This window comes from Mauremys mutica, chromosome 1 (genome assembly GCF_020497125.1).
Source record: "Mauremys mutica isolate MM-2020 ecotype Southern chromosome 1, ASM2049712v1, whole genome shotgun sequence".
NCBI classification, from domain to species: domain Eukaryota; kingdom Metazoa; phylum Chordata; order Testudines; family Geoemydidae; genus Mauremys; species Mauremys mutica.
This window is the reverse complement of record NC_059072.1, coordinates 371719360-371733873: the sequence shown is the minus strand read 5'-3', so window position 1 is coordinate 371733873 and position 14514 is coordinate 371719360. Positions and strand designations below refer to the sequence as shown.

The following is a 14514-nucleotide window of genomic DNA, read 5'->3' as shown; positions in this document are numbered from 1 at the left end:
GGTCAGGGGCTGCAGGGCCCCCCGCCCTGGCTGGCCAGGTCCGGGGGGAGGGGGAGGCGGCTGGAACCAGCCCAGAAAGCCCCCCTCACTCTGTCATTCAGCTCCCTGAAAACCGGGTTCACCCTGGCCAAGCCCTTTCTCCCAGGGGCACCCACCTCCCCAGGAAACCGGGTCACCCTGGTCCTCTCCCCCCCCACCCCGGGCTCCTGTCCAGGCCAGGGGCACCCACCTCCCCAGGAAACGGGGTCACCCTGGTCCTCTCCCCCGCCCTCCCCGGGCTCCTGTGCAGGCCAGGGGCACCCACCTCCCCAGGAAACGGGGTCACCCTGGTCCTCTCCCCCCCCCCCCGGGGCTCCTGTGCAGGCCAGGGGCACCCACCTCCCCAGGAAACGGGGTCACCCTGGTCCTCTCCCCCGCCCTCCCCGGGCTCCTGTGCAGGCCAGGGGCACCCACCTCCCCAGGAAACGGGGTCACCCTGGTCCTCTCCCCCCCCACCCCGGGGCTCCTGTGCAGGCCAGGGGCACCCACCTCCCCAGGAAACAGGGTCACCCTGGTCCTGTCCCCCCCCCTCCCCGGGCTCCTGTCCAGGCCAGGGGCACCCACCTCCCCAGGAAACGGGGTCACCCTGGTCCTCTCCCCCCCCCGGGGCTCCTGTCCAGGCCAGGGGCACCCACCTCCCCAGGAAACGGGGTCACCCTGGTCCCCCCCCCCCCCCGGGGCTCCTGGCCAGGCCAGGGGCACCCACCTCCCCAGGAAACGGGGTCACCCTGGTCCTGTCCCCCCCCCTCCCCGGGCTCCTGTCCAGGCCAGGGGCACCCACCTCCCCAGGAAACGGGGTCACCCTGGTCCTCTCCCCCCCCCGGGGCTCCTGTCCAGGCCAGGGGCACCCACCTCCCCAGGAAACGGGGTCACCCTGGTCCTCCCCCCCCCGGGGCTCCTGTCCAGGCCAGGGGCACCCACCTCCCCAGGATAGGGGGTCCCCCAGGTCCGCTCCCCCCCCCCCCGGGGCTCCTGTCCAGGCCAGGGGCACCCACCTCCCCAGGAAACGGGGTCACCCTGGTCCTCTCCCCCCCCCTCCCTGGGGCTCCTGTCCAGGCCCTCCCCCCAGCCAGGGGCACCCACCTCCCCAGGAAACAGGGTCACCCTGGTCCTCCCCCCCCCCCGGGGCTCCTGTCCAGGCCAGGGGCACCCACCTCCCAGGAAACGGGGTCACCCTGGTCCTCCCCCCCCCCCCGGGGCTCCTGTCCAGGCCCACCCCCCAGCAAGGGGCACCCACCTCCCCAGGAAACGGGGTCACCCTGGTCCTCCCCCCCCCCCGGGGCTCCTGTCCAGGCCAGGGGCACCCACCTCCCAGGAAACGGGGTCACCCTGGTCCTCTCCCCCCCTCCCCCCGGGGCTCCTGTCCAGGCCAGGGGCACCCACCTCCCCAGGAAACGGGGTCACCCTGGTCCTCTCTCCCCCCTTCCCCCCGGGGCTCCTGTGCAGGCCAGGGGCACCCACCTCCCCAGGAAACGGGGTCTCCCTGGTCCTCCCCCCCCCCCGGGGCTCCTGTCCAGGCCAGGGGCACCCACCTCCCCAGGAAACGGGGTCACCCTGGTCCTCTCTCCCCACTTCCCCCCGGGGCTCCTGTCCAGGCCAGGGGCACCCACCTTGCCCTCGTGGTTGGGGCAGGAGAGCGGCTGGCCAGTGACGGCGCTGACGGGGTCCAGCACGGCGGCGTCGGGGCGGCTGCTGCCCTCGGGGGAGCGCTGCAGCACCTCCATGAGGTTGGTGATGAAGAAGTTGCTCTGCAGCGCGGCCACGCCCTGCTCGGGCAGGATGGAGGTCTGGCGGCAGACGGGGCAGGACAGGGTGAGGCTCTGGGGCGGGATATAGTTCTGGAGACACCTGGGGCAGAGCGGGCAGAACGGGAGGGTCAGGATTCCCAGTGCGGCGGGGAGGCTGCCAGGGAGCCCGGCTGGCCGGCACCGAACAAGCGGGGCTATGCTGGGGGAGAGGTGGGGGATGGACCAGACAGACGGGGGGAGGGAGAGACAGTCAGGCGGGGAGGGGGAGATCCGGACAGACAAGTGCAGGCCGGGCCGCGGGCAGCTCCCAGAGGCGAGCCGGCCACGAACCCTGGCAATGGGGTAGGACAGACGGACGGACAGGTGAGCGGGTGCGGGGCAGCGGGGCAGCGGGGGGGAGACGAGGCAGAGGGAGATAAAGTGAACATCACTGCAGGGGTGTGCGGACAGTCACGCCCTGAGACACCCAAATGACAGCTCCCCCCAAGCGGCTTCTCTGCCCCACTCCAGAGTCTCTCTCTCATCGCCCCTGGACCAGTCCAGCCTGGTCACTCTCCCCGGGCAGGAACCTGGGGGAGCAGACCCAGCGCGGCACCCGGGGGGGCAGGGGGAGCGGACCCAGCGCGGCACCCGGGGGGGCAGGGGGAGCGGACCCAGCGCGGCACCCGGGGGGGGCAGGGGGAGCGGAGCCAGCGCGGCACCCAGGGGGGGCAGGGGAGCGGAGCCAGCGCGGCACCCGGGGGGGGCAGGGGGAGCGGAGCCAGCGCGGCACCCGGGGGGGCAGGGGGAGCGGAGCCAGCGCGGCACCCGGGGGGGGGCAGGGGGAGCGGAGCCAGCGCGGCACCCGGGGGGGGCAGGGGGAGCAGACCCAGCGCGGCACCCGGGGGGGGGAGGGAGAGCAGACCCAGCGCGGCACCCGGGGGGGGCAGGGGGAGCAGACCCAGCGCGGCACCCGGGGGGGGCAGGGGGAGCGGAGCCAGTGTGGCACCCGGGGGGGGGCAGGGGGAGCAGACCCAGCGCGGCACCCGGGGGGGTCAGGGAGAGCAGACCCAGCGCGGCACCCGGGAGGGGCAGGGAGAGCAGACCCAGCGCGGCACCCGGCTTGTAGGTAGAACCAGGACCCCTCAGCCAGGTCCCTCTGGGGGGCAAGGCGCTTAGACCCCAGACTTGGGGTTCCTGCCTCCTCCCAGCCAGCCCAAAACTGACACCAAAAACCCCTCCAGCCGGCTCTCCCCTCCTTCTCCCCTCTCCCTTTGTCCAGTTTCCCAGGCTCGCCCCACCCCCCTCCCGGCTCAGTCACCCCCTGCTCTCCCCTCCCCCATGCAGACAGCCCCAGTAAAACCAGACGACGTTCCCAGGTCAATCCGCCCCCCTCCCTGCTGGGTCACATCTCTCCCCCCTCCGAGACTGAACTGAGCGGGGTCACTCTGCCCAGTGACCCGGGGAAGTTCAGGGCCCCCTCTCCGGGGCAGCGCGTCCGCTATCAGGTTGGCGCTTCCCTTCACGTGGACCACGTCCATGTCATAGTCCTGCAGGAGCAGGCTCCACCTCAGGAGCTTGGCGTTGGCTCCTCTTCACCTGGGACACCTGTTCCTCCCAGGTCTGGCTAGAGATGCCCATGTTATCAGTGTATGGCAGGGCCAGGTTCTCCATCCCCCTCGGCTTGTCTAGACTCTCCCCAGGCCTAGGCATGGGGTCGGCATCAGACACTGCGATGGCTTTAAGCTTCCGATAGTCCCCACAGAACCAGATCATCCCGTCTCCCTTGGGACCAGCCCCGCGGGTGAGGCCCATGGGCTGTTGAACGGCTGGATCCCATCTAAAGCCAGCAGGTCCCTGACCTCTCTCTCCAGGTTCTGGGCTGCTTCCCCAGTGACTCTGAACGGGGAACACCTGATGGGGAGATTGGCTCCCACCTCAGGGAAGAGATCCCCCAGGGGGTCTGCCCCCTTCTCCTCCCAATCCTCCCCTTCCAGGTCCTGGGGTCCCCTCGCTCTCCTCCCATCCAGCAGCTCGGGAGGGAAGAACCCTGTGGATTCCTGGGGCACCCCCAGCTGCCTCCCGATCCCCCCCAGTTCCACTTCCCCTTGGGGAGCCCATTCCCGGTACAGGAATCCCTTCTCCCGCAGGACTCTGTCCCTGCAGCCGTCCCCAAGGGGGTTTGCAGCGCTGGGGCCAGCAAGTTCCCTCAGCTTCTCCAAGGAGGGATCCCTGTGCAGCTCGGGCTGGGATTCAGCTGCTGGGGCAGGGAGTGGGACCTGCTCCCTCTCGCTGGCTGGGCCTGGGGTCACAGCCCCCCTGAGCCCTGTCCCTGGTAGCTCCCTCCCTGCTGTGTAACCACTTCCCAGCAGCACGGCTGGACCAGGCAAACCTGGTTGGCAGCCGACCTGCCCTGCCTGGGTGTCCCCCCACTCAGCTGGGATCTCAGTTCCCCCCCGCTCGAGACCAGAGCTCTCTGCTCTGGTCACAGCATCAGAGCCAGCGTGAGCCCCCTCTCCGGTGCAGGGGGGCAGGGAACATCCCTTTGTCCCACTCAGCCCCAGGGGGCTGGTTACAGGCAGGCAGGTATCCTGAGCCCAGCAGCCCCTCCCCCCTGCCAGCCGGGTGATTTGCATTTTCACTGACCATTTCCATCCTAGCCAATTGGTCCCCTGGATTTGAATTCAAACCCTCGGCCGTTACAGGAGCAGGGCCTGGATCCTGTCCCAAGGAGACACAGTCACCCCCCAACAGGGCCTCCCAGCCGATATCCCGGAGAACCCCAACGACCAGCCAGCCCGACCCCTCCTGGGTCTGCACAGGGATTCGGGCCATAGGCAGGGCGAGGGGCTTCACCCCGGGGACCTTCACCCAGGTCCCACAGCCCCTCAGCATCTGCGGCTGCACCACCACGGTTCTCTCTGTCCCCGGGTCTCACCACCCCAGTTCTCTCTGTCCCAGGGTCTCACCACCCCAGGCGTGTTTCCCCACTGACCCCGGGCAGCCCCCTATGTCTCCCCGCTCCACCATCGCCAGTCCAGGCTGCTGCTGCTTCTCCTGCAGCTTTTCCTCGGGCTCTTGCTCTCTCTCACGGCCTCTCGCTCTCTCGGGCTCTGCTCCCATCCCATCCGTCTCCGATCCCCTGGTGGGGAACCCGAGCGTGAAGACCCTCGTCTGGTTGGGGACCAGACTCTCCGGGATCCCTGGCGGCTGCTCCAGCTGCTCCCAGATCCTCTTGTAGCCCCATCTGGGTCAGGAATCTGCTCCTCAGAGCGGTCCTTGTCCTCCTCCTCCAGCTGCACGATTAACTGTGCCTGGGTGAACTTCCCCATGCGTCACCCTCTCTGTGTGCACAGGATCACAATGTCCTTCTCAAGGGGATGGTGACAGGCCATCACTGCACCGCTCCCAAGCGGCTCTGGACTCACAGGCCTGCGTGCTCTTGGCTCCCCCATGGTTCCCAGGAAGAACCCCTGGTGTGCCAGCCCTCCTCATGGTCACCACCTCTCTGCCAGGGTCGAGCTGCAGCCTCCCCCGCCCCTGGAACTGCTCCTGCAATCCCCAGGGGAACCCTGCTACTGCAAAAATCCTTCTCTCCCCCAGGGTCGAGCGGCCAGCGCCTCCGCCCCGAGACTGCTCCCTGCAGCCCTCAGGGGGATCCCGTTACTCCAACCGTCCTTCTCGCTAGTCACACACTCCCAGGGGTTAATCGCCCCCTGAAACCGTCCCTCTCTGAGCCTTCAGCACGCCTGGTCCTCATTATCCCCCCTTCGTTTTACTGCTCCCCAGTCACTTACTGCAGGAAGTGCCATTCACGGGGTGCAGTACATCCCACCACTGCCATCCCACCACTACTCTCAGCCAGCCAGTAAAACAGGAACAGGGTCTAAAACAGAGCTTGTAGATACAGAGAACCAGTCCCCTCAGCCGGGTCTATTCTCGGGGCAGTGAGCCAGACCCCCACGTCTGCATTTCACTCCTCGTCCCCAGCCAGCTCCAGACTGACCAAAGCCCTCCAGCCCCTCCTCTCTGCTCAGTTCTTTTCCCAGGCCAGGAGGTCACCTGCTCTCTTTGTCTCCAACACTTTCAGTTGGCACCTTTGCAGAGGAGGGCCCAGGCCATCAGTTGCTAGGAGACAGTGCCAGGCATTTAGGTGCACTGTCCCCTTCCTCTGCAGAATCACACCCCCTGATCCCACCACCTAGATATTAAGAACTGCAGAGGGGACACTGAGGCACCAACACGGTATTCAGAGAAAACATGAAGAACATTCCCAGTTCGTCACACCCATTACACCTTCTTTTGGCAAGGTAAAAGCAACGAAGAAAATCGTCTGCACGGTGTTGGTTTCGCTGTGTGAAACAAGTGGGTAAAGCTCCTAGGAACTCCTAGGAACACCCATTGGGAAGTCAGAACGTATCATCTCACTTAAACTTCAGACAACCATCAGCTCTGTGAACATCATTAGCGCCTATGCACCAGCACTCAAATCTAGCCCGGAGGAGGGTACATTTTACAACTCTTTGCATCAAGTTGTCAAAAGAATACCATCAACTGAGCAACTCTTCCTCCTTGGTGACTTTAATGCAAGAGTCGGCGCAGACAACAACTCATGGCCAGCTTGCCTAGGACATTTTGGCATTGGCAAGATGAACGAGAACAGCCAACAACTTCTTGAACGCTGCGCCCAAAACCAAATGTGCATTTCCAATTAATATTTTACAGGAAAAGATCGCCACAGAGTGTCATGGGAACCCCCACAATCAGGCACTGGCACCAATTAGACCTTGTTCTCATCAGGAGGAAAGACCTACCCATAGTGCAGATCACTCGCATGTTCCACCACACTGATTGTGACACTGATTATTAGCAAAGTGAAGATTACAGCCATAGAGCAAAACCTAGGAGCAAGCCCCAAATCAATGCTCATTGTAGAACCTAAACAGCTGAACTTCGGGACTCCTCCTAGCTGGTTTGTATTTAAGGTAATTGAAGGATCTTGTGGAACCCCCTGTGCTAATATAACTGTTTTCTTCATGCTGATGGTGATAGCAAATGCCTGACAAGCACCTGAAAGGCGGCCCATGAGTTCTTGTAGTAGATCGTCATTGTGGGCTGTGAGGGCAGCATCAAGTTCCCTGATTAGCATCTTTTTTATTTTGGTCTTTGACTAAAGTTGGACCAGGTTGAAGAGTTTCCCAGCTGATCTTGTGTGGAGATACACTGCATCTTTCATGTCCTTAACCGCACAGTTCAAGAGTACCAGGAAGAGGATTCCAAAGAGTGTAGGTGCAAGAACACATCCTTGCTTCACGCCGCTTTTCATCTCAAAGCTGTCCGAAGGGGACCAGGCAAACTGGACAGTTGCTTTCATGTGCAATTTGAGAGTGGAACCTAGACCTTTCTTCAGGCCGTCCTACATGCCTTTGAGATCTCCCGTTGTGACGAAGAGGGAATGTTCTTAATGTTTTCTTTGAATACTGTGTGGGTGCCTGTGACGCAGCAGGGAGAGGGGAGTATTGACCTGGGAAGGTTGCAGGGGAGTTTTACCGGGACTGTCTGCATTGGGGATGGAAGACTTTCCTTGAAGCAAGATACCTGAGCATGTAACATGAAAACCAGGAGGGGGGTTGGAGCCAGGTGACACCTTTGCCCAGGAAACTGGACAAAGGCTGGGGGAGGAGCCGGGGGGAGGCTGGGTGAGACGGCTGGAGGGAGTTTCAGTTTAGAGCTAGCTGGGAAAATGGAGGGGAGCCCAGACAGGGCTCTGGCCTTCCTGCCCGCCCCCCCCCCCCCAAGATGGACCTGACTGAGGGGTTGTGATGTTATTGATATAAATGGGGACCATATAGAACATGGGTTGCAACCAAGGTCCTGTAGTGGCACCAAATCTTAAGTGAAGGGGGTCATATAAGGTGTCTAAGACCAGGTTCTGGGTTGCTGGTTATGATTATGCTGTCTGTATGTCTGTGTATCATTTTGTAGTTGAAGTTATAAGTATTGGCTCTGTACTGTCTGTATTTTGTATTATGCTCTGCCTCTGGGAAGTGTCCCAGACAAGCTGATGTCAGCCCTGCATAGCTGGCTTGATGGCCCATTAAGGGCCATCAGCTACACAATTGACCCATGGAGAGAAGGCATACACGCCTTGTGACTCAGCAAAGTATGCAGAAACTTGTCCATGTGACTGCAAACTCCATTTTTGCTGTAAGTTTCCACCGTGAGGACAAAGGGATTCTTACACCTGGAAAAGTCTATATAAGGCTAATGCCTCATCTCCATCTTGTCTTCAATCCTGCTTCTGACCTCTGGAAGGACTTTGCTACAAGCTGAAGCTCTGCACGAAGGACTGTTGACCCATCCCAGCGGGGGTGTATTCCAGAGACTTAATCTGAACCTGCAGTTTACTCCAGCACTGCTGCAAGCCTGAACTAAGAACTTTGCCATTACTGTATGTAATTGATTCCATTTAACCAATTATACCTCTCACCTCTACCTTTTTCCCTTTGTAAATAAACCTTTAGATTTTAGATTCTAAAGGATTGGCAACAGCGTGATTTGTGGGTAAGATCTGATGTGTATATTGACCTGGGTCTGGGGCTTGGTCCTTTGGGATTGAGGGAACCTTTTTCTTTTATTGGGGTGTTGGTTTTCATAACCATTCATCCCCAGGACGAGTGCACTGGTGGTGATACTGGGAGACTGGAGTGTCTAAGGGAATTGCTTGTGTGACTTGTGGTTAGCCAGTGGGGTGAGACCAAAGTCCTTTTTGTCTGGCTGGTTTGGTTTGCCTTAGAGGTGGAAAAACCCCAGCCTAGGGCTGTAACTGCCCTGTTTGAGCAATTGGTCCTGAATTGGCACTCTCAGTTGGGTCCCGCCAGAATCGCTCCGTCACAGGGGTCCTGTTGTCTGTACCGGCAAGACCTGTCTTGGACTGTGTTCCTGTCGTCTAATAAACCTTCTGTTTTGCTGGCTGGCTGAGAGTCATGCTGAATCGCAGGAAGTGGGGGGTGCAGGGTCCTGACTCCCCCACAACAGGTGCTAGCGGTGGGATCTACTGCACCCTGTGAATGGCGCTTCCTGCAGTAAGTGACTGGGGAGCAGTAAAAGGAAAGGGTATTGACGGGAACCAGGTGTGCTGAAGGCTCAGAGAGGGACAGTTTTGGGGGGCCATTAACCCCTGGGAGTGTGTGACCAGCGAGAAGGACTTTGGCAGTAACAGGGTTCTCCTGGGTATTGCAGCGAGTGGTCCCCTGGGGATTGCAGCTCTGGCCTCCCTGGGGCCCCCCAGATGGACCTAACTGAGGGGGTCCTGTTGTCTGTACCTGCAAGACCTGTCTTGGACTGTATTCCTGTCGTCTAATAAACCTTCTGTTTTGCTGGCTGGCTGAGAGTCCTGGTGAATCGCAGGAAGTGGGGGGTGCAGGGCCCTGACTCTCCCACACTCCATGACACCTGCGTCTGAGGCTGTTTGTATTTCTTCACAGAGCTTGATCCAGTAATGATTTGCACAGCGTCTGCTTGCTCGCTGTACCTCGGTTTTTGCATGTTGAAGTCTCACTTTGGTACTTTGTTGGCTTCTTGTTGTGTTCCAGATAGGCTGTGTTCTTAATGTTGATGAGAGTTAATAGTTTCGCTTCCTTTTCTTCAAACCAGTCCTTTTTGATGGTCTCTTCCCCCCAAATGTCACCTCTCACTGGATGAAGAACTAAATGTTCACATTGGAAAGGCAGCCACCACCTTTAGCAGACTAACTAAAAGAGCCTGGAACAACTCAAAGCTGACCATCAAGACCACAATGCTAGTGTACCATTCCTGCATCCTCAGCACTCATGTATGATGGGGAAACATGGACAACTTATGCTCATCTGGAGAATTATGCCGCATACTCAACACCAAATGGCAGGATAAAGTCACCAAACACAGAGGTTCTTCAAAGGGCAAATTTACCAAGTGTGACAGCCCTGCTCAAGCAAAGACGACTGTGCTTTGGCTGGGCCATCTGAGTAGGTTGGAAGACAGATGCACACCCAAGGACATGCTATACGGGGAGCTATCAGAGGGAACAAGAACAACAGGACATCCCAAGCTTCTCTATGAAGACACATGCAAGTGAGATATGAAGGAATCTGGAATTGATCCTGACCAATGGGAAATCTTGGCAAGTGATCGTAACAAGTGGAGCCATCGTCTCCATCCGGGTATCAAAGCCCATGAGAGAAGCTGGCCCCCCAAAGCTTGAAGAGAAAAGAGCCTGTAGGAAGCAAGCAGCTCCCAAGTTACAGACATTTGCAGTAACTGCCAGCGATGACGCAAAGCTCAGATTGGACTATTCAGTCACACGAGACACTGCAAACCATCTACATCATAGGCTGCAATTCCCACCGTCTCTCGCAGACAAAAGGATGCCAACTCGGAGCACTGAGGAAGTGCCAGACGCTTGGAAGAAAGTGAATGGGCCAGTTTTTTAAAGGGTAAATGGGATGACCCAGATAATTACGGACCAGTCATCCTGACATCAATCCAGGGCACGATAATGGAGCAGCTGATATGGGACTAGATTAATAAAGAACTAAAGGAGGGTGATGTAATTAGAGTAGAACCTCAGAGTTCCACACACCTCCTTTGGAACCGAGAGTACACATCAGGCAGCAGCAGAGACAAGACCCCCCCCCCCCAAAAAGCAAATACAGCACAGTACTGCGTTAATTGTAAACTACTAAAAATTAAAGGGAAAACAGCATTCTTCTTCTGCATAGTAAAGTTTCAAAGTTGTGTTTAGTCAATGTTCAGTTGTAAACTTTTGAAAGAACCGTAACGTTTTGTTCAGTTATGAACAGTTCAGAGTTATGAACAGCTTCCATTCCCGAGGTGTTCGTAACTCTGAGGTTCTGCTGTAATGCCAGTCAGTGGAGAACAGCTTCTAACTGGATAGCTTTCTCTGATGAGATGACAAGTTTGGCTGATGAAGGGAATACTGTTGCTGTAATATGCCAAGGCTCTGTCTACACTAGCACTTTTGTTGGTAACACTCTTGTTGGTCGCATGTGTAGCAGACCCTTTCCCTGGTGCTCAGCCAGCTGCCTGCTGGGTTCTCCTTCAGCAACAGCGATTGGGGTCCCAGACTCTGATCTTGTGAGAGCAAGGCTGGGAGCTGGAGCGGGGCTTGCATGGGGTTGTCTCAGATTCATCCATTGCCACTTGCTACGTTGTCTTGGCACCTTGATGATCTCAGCTCCTCTCTCGACACCTGCAGGAGCCAGGAGAGACAGGGACTCCCTCCCCCACCTCAGGAAGTGGCACTTCACGAACATGCTTGGATAATTTGCAATGTGGAATTAGACGGGGGCGAAACGTAGACCCTTCAGCCAAAGGGCTGCGGTTTCCTGGGGTTCATGTCTGTCGGGGACCTGGTCTTCCCTTGGCACCCCGAGACCAGTGACCCCAGAGTCAGATGCACGTGGAAATGTTCTAATCCCTCGGGCTGGACTTGGTAGCACTCTTCCCCCCGCTTCCAAGTGGGGAGGTGGGGCCGGGTGGCCACAAGCCCGTGGCTGGCTCCAGCAAGCCCTCCTCAACTGAGAGGGCACAGAGGGGCTGATGCACAGCTCCCCGGGGGGAGGCAAGAGGGCGCTGCCTGGGGAGAGGGAAACAGGTCACCCCCAAAGGGGCGAGGGGGGCTGGCATACGCAGTCCTGGGGCTGGGATGACTCTAGCAGGGACCTGCCCATGGGAGACCGGGGGGGGGGAGCACCCTGTCCCCGGCCTCACCAGCCCCCGGGGCACCAGACCCCAGAGCTAGGGCTGGGTTAGGACTAACCGCTCCAGAGGTCATTCCCTCCCCCCACCTAAGCCCAGGGCCCTCCAGGCTACAGCCAGGACAGCCACACATGGAGGCAGGTGGGTCGCTGCCCCCCTCACTCCCAGCAGACGAGGGGGAGAAGGGAGCAGCAGGTTTGGGTTGGCCAAAGAGCTGAGGGCCCCCCAACTCCCCACATGCCCCCTGCTGCTGGCGCCATCAGCAGCCCGGTGCCCAGGCAGGGCGTGGCACTGTTCCAAGCACTGGATGGGGAACTGAGGTGAGCTGGGAGGACCCGGAAGGTGCATGCGGGCCAGGGACCAAGACCCAGGAAAAGCTGCTGGGCCACCTACGGGTAACCCTGCTTGGTTTGAACTGCCCCGGGTCGCTGGTTAAAGGAACCCTGCTCAGCTCGGTCTCCAAGGGGAAGAGAGGGGGGATTTTCTGTAATATTTGTTAAGTCCTGCCTCAGTTCCCCCTGTATTTTGCATTACTCTGTGGGGGGAAAACAACAGTTTGCTCTCAGCACAGGCTAGGGCCTGGTCAATGCTACAACTTTAGCCCAACAGAAACCACCTTTCGTGACCCCAGCTGTGCACAGGTGTGACGGAGCAGGGAGCGAAGCAGATTGACCTGGGAATGTTGCATGGGAGTTTCACTGGGACTGTCTGCATTGGTGACGGGATACCAGGGGTGACTTCACGTGAGGGATGATACCTGAGCCTGTAACCTGAGCCCAGGAGGGGGTTGGGGCCAGGTGACACCTTCCACCCAGGAAACCAGACAAAGGCTGGAGAAGGAGCCCGGGGGTGTGGCAGGGTGAGACGGCTGGAGGGGTTTCAGTTTGGAGTTGGCTGGGGAAATGGAGGGAGCCCCAGGGCTGCGGTCTAAGCTCCCTGACCTGCCTGAGGGGTCCTGGTTTGTGTACCTACAAGCTCTGTTTTGGACTGTGTTCCTGTTGTCCAATAAACCTTCCGTTTTACTGGCTGGCTGAGAGTCCCGGTGAATCACAGGAAGCCAGGGGTGCAGGGCCTGACTCCCCCACACTCTGTGACAACGTGTCTACACTCGAAGCTGCCTCCCGCCAGCGTAAGCGCCATTACACTGACACCGTAACATCCAGAGCAGCGGCGGCGCGCCACAGACAATGTACTGAGCTCGACGCAGCACAAGTGTTATGTCGACCCTCAGTCCTCCAGCAGCTGTCCCACACTGCCCCCATTCTGACCACCATTGTGAACTCCACTGCCCAGGGGTCACAGAGACCAGAAGCACCCCACCCCCTCATTTCTGTAATTCCCTCTCCTGGTCGCCCTGCGGGGCGAGCACACCCAGCAGCTCTCCACTGGGGGGTGCAGTGCCCCGCTGGCTCCTGCCTGGCGCTCACGAGGGATGCTGGATCTCCGGGGCTGGTGGGGAGAAGCGGCTGTGCTGGCAGCGCTCTGATCCAGTTGCTCGGGGGGAGCAGGAGAAGGGGCATCAAGGCATCATACCCTGCTTACCGCTTTAGGAGAGCCGGGGAAGGGGGGGTCTCATGGTCTGTACAAACAATACTGACCTCGGGACCCCGGGCCTGTTAGCTGAAGCTGCAGCCATTGTGGCCCTGCGGGAGTCCCCTGCCACACCCAGGGAGCGACTGACCCCGATAAGGAGGGAAGAAGAGACGGTGGCAGGACGACGGGTTCCACGAGATGCTGCAAGCCAGCGCTGCACCGGGCCTGGGGGATGAGCACTGCAGCCAGCCTGGAGAAGGAGAGCGGAGAAAGGCCCAGCAGGTAAAGGAGGGGGAGCTGCACCAGGCTGTAACAGGGCTTCTCCGGCAGCAAACACAGATGCTGCAGGCACTTGTGGCCCCCAAGCTCAGCTAATGCAGGCTGGCCTCTCTGCGCCTGGGTGAACAGAAGCAGAGCACATCCCTGCACTCCCCCGTTTTCCACACAGCCTCAGGGCAGAGGAGGTGGAGCCAGAGGCAGGAGCAGAGGGAACTGAGGCTGTGCGGAAGAGGCCCAGGGACCTGACAGACTGGTGGTGAAAGAAAGGAGGATCAGGGGAAGCTGTTGTTTGCAGGGTCCCTGGGCTGGGACCCAGAGTAGTGGGTGAGCCTGGGTCCTTCCCCCCCACCCCCAGACCACTCCAGCACGGCTACTCCCACCTCTCCACCCCAGGGAGAGCCCAGAAACCACCACTTCCCCTACGGTGACCCAGGAGAGCCACAGCCGACGCACGTGCAGCGCCGACGCACATCACTCTTCCTTTCCCTTGTCTGCTTAATATGGTGCCAAAAATCTCTCCGGTCCCCAGGATTCACTAGTACATCGCGCAGACTGTTTGTCGGGTGCTGCTCTGGTCACTGAATAAAGCAATTAGCCTTTGTTGGCTTACCACACGTGTGGACAATGCGCGCTGGCCGTGAAAGGAAGAGACTTGTGCACTCTCCCCACACAGGAGCAGCGAACAGCCTGGCGCAGCACGCGCCCCAGTGGGACTAGGACTAGCGCACCGGCAGTGGCACAGGCACGGATGTGCAGCACCACACAGTTCCTCTCAAGCCCCCCTTGAGCCGTACTTCCTCGCTGAGCTCATCTCATAGCCCTGGTGTCTGGCTGGTCCAACCCTCCACCCCTGAAGCAAGTTCCCCCCTTTGCTTCTCAAATGCTATGCAGGACACAGCAGGCAGCGATGACCATTGGGTTCTTTCTTCCAGGGAGATCGAACTTGGGGAGTAGAGAACACCAGCGCCCCTTCCCTCTGCCAAAACCACATACCCCCGTGTCCCAGCATCTCTCACCACACCGGTGTCTCCTGCTGGCTACTTCGGGAATTAACTCTGGTCAGCGGGTGTGTGACGAAGTGGGAATGTTCTTCATGTTTTCTCTCAATACTGTGTGGGTTCCTCTGTTTCCCCTATGCATTTCTTAAGTCTCTAGGTGGGGGAGTTCAGAGTGTATA

General features: G+C 59.5%; 1 protein-coding gene across 9 annotated transcripts in view; it reads right to left on the bottom strand.

The window, feature by feature from the left end:
- TRIM3 (tripartite motif containing 3) overlaps positions 1-14514 on the bottom strand; it is a 53606-nt gene that overhangs the window by 26613 nt on the left and 12479 nt on the right. For 8 of the 9 annotated variants that reach the window (XM_045025496.1, XM_045025514.1, XM_045025529.1 and 5 more), the window contains exon 3: positions 1650-1887. In XM_045025496.1, coding sequence (XP_044881431.1) covers positions 1650-1887 — 238 coding nt within the window. The remainder of the gene's footprint in view (positions 1-1649; positions 1888-14514) is intronic. The other variant, XM_045025558.1, reaches the window with a different exon arrangement.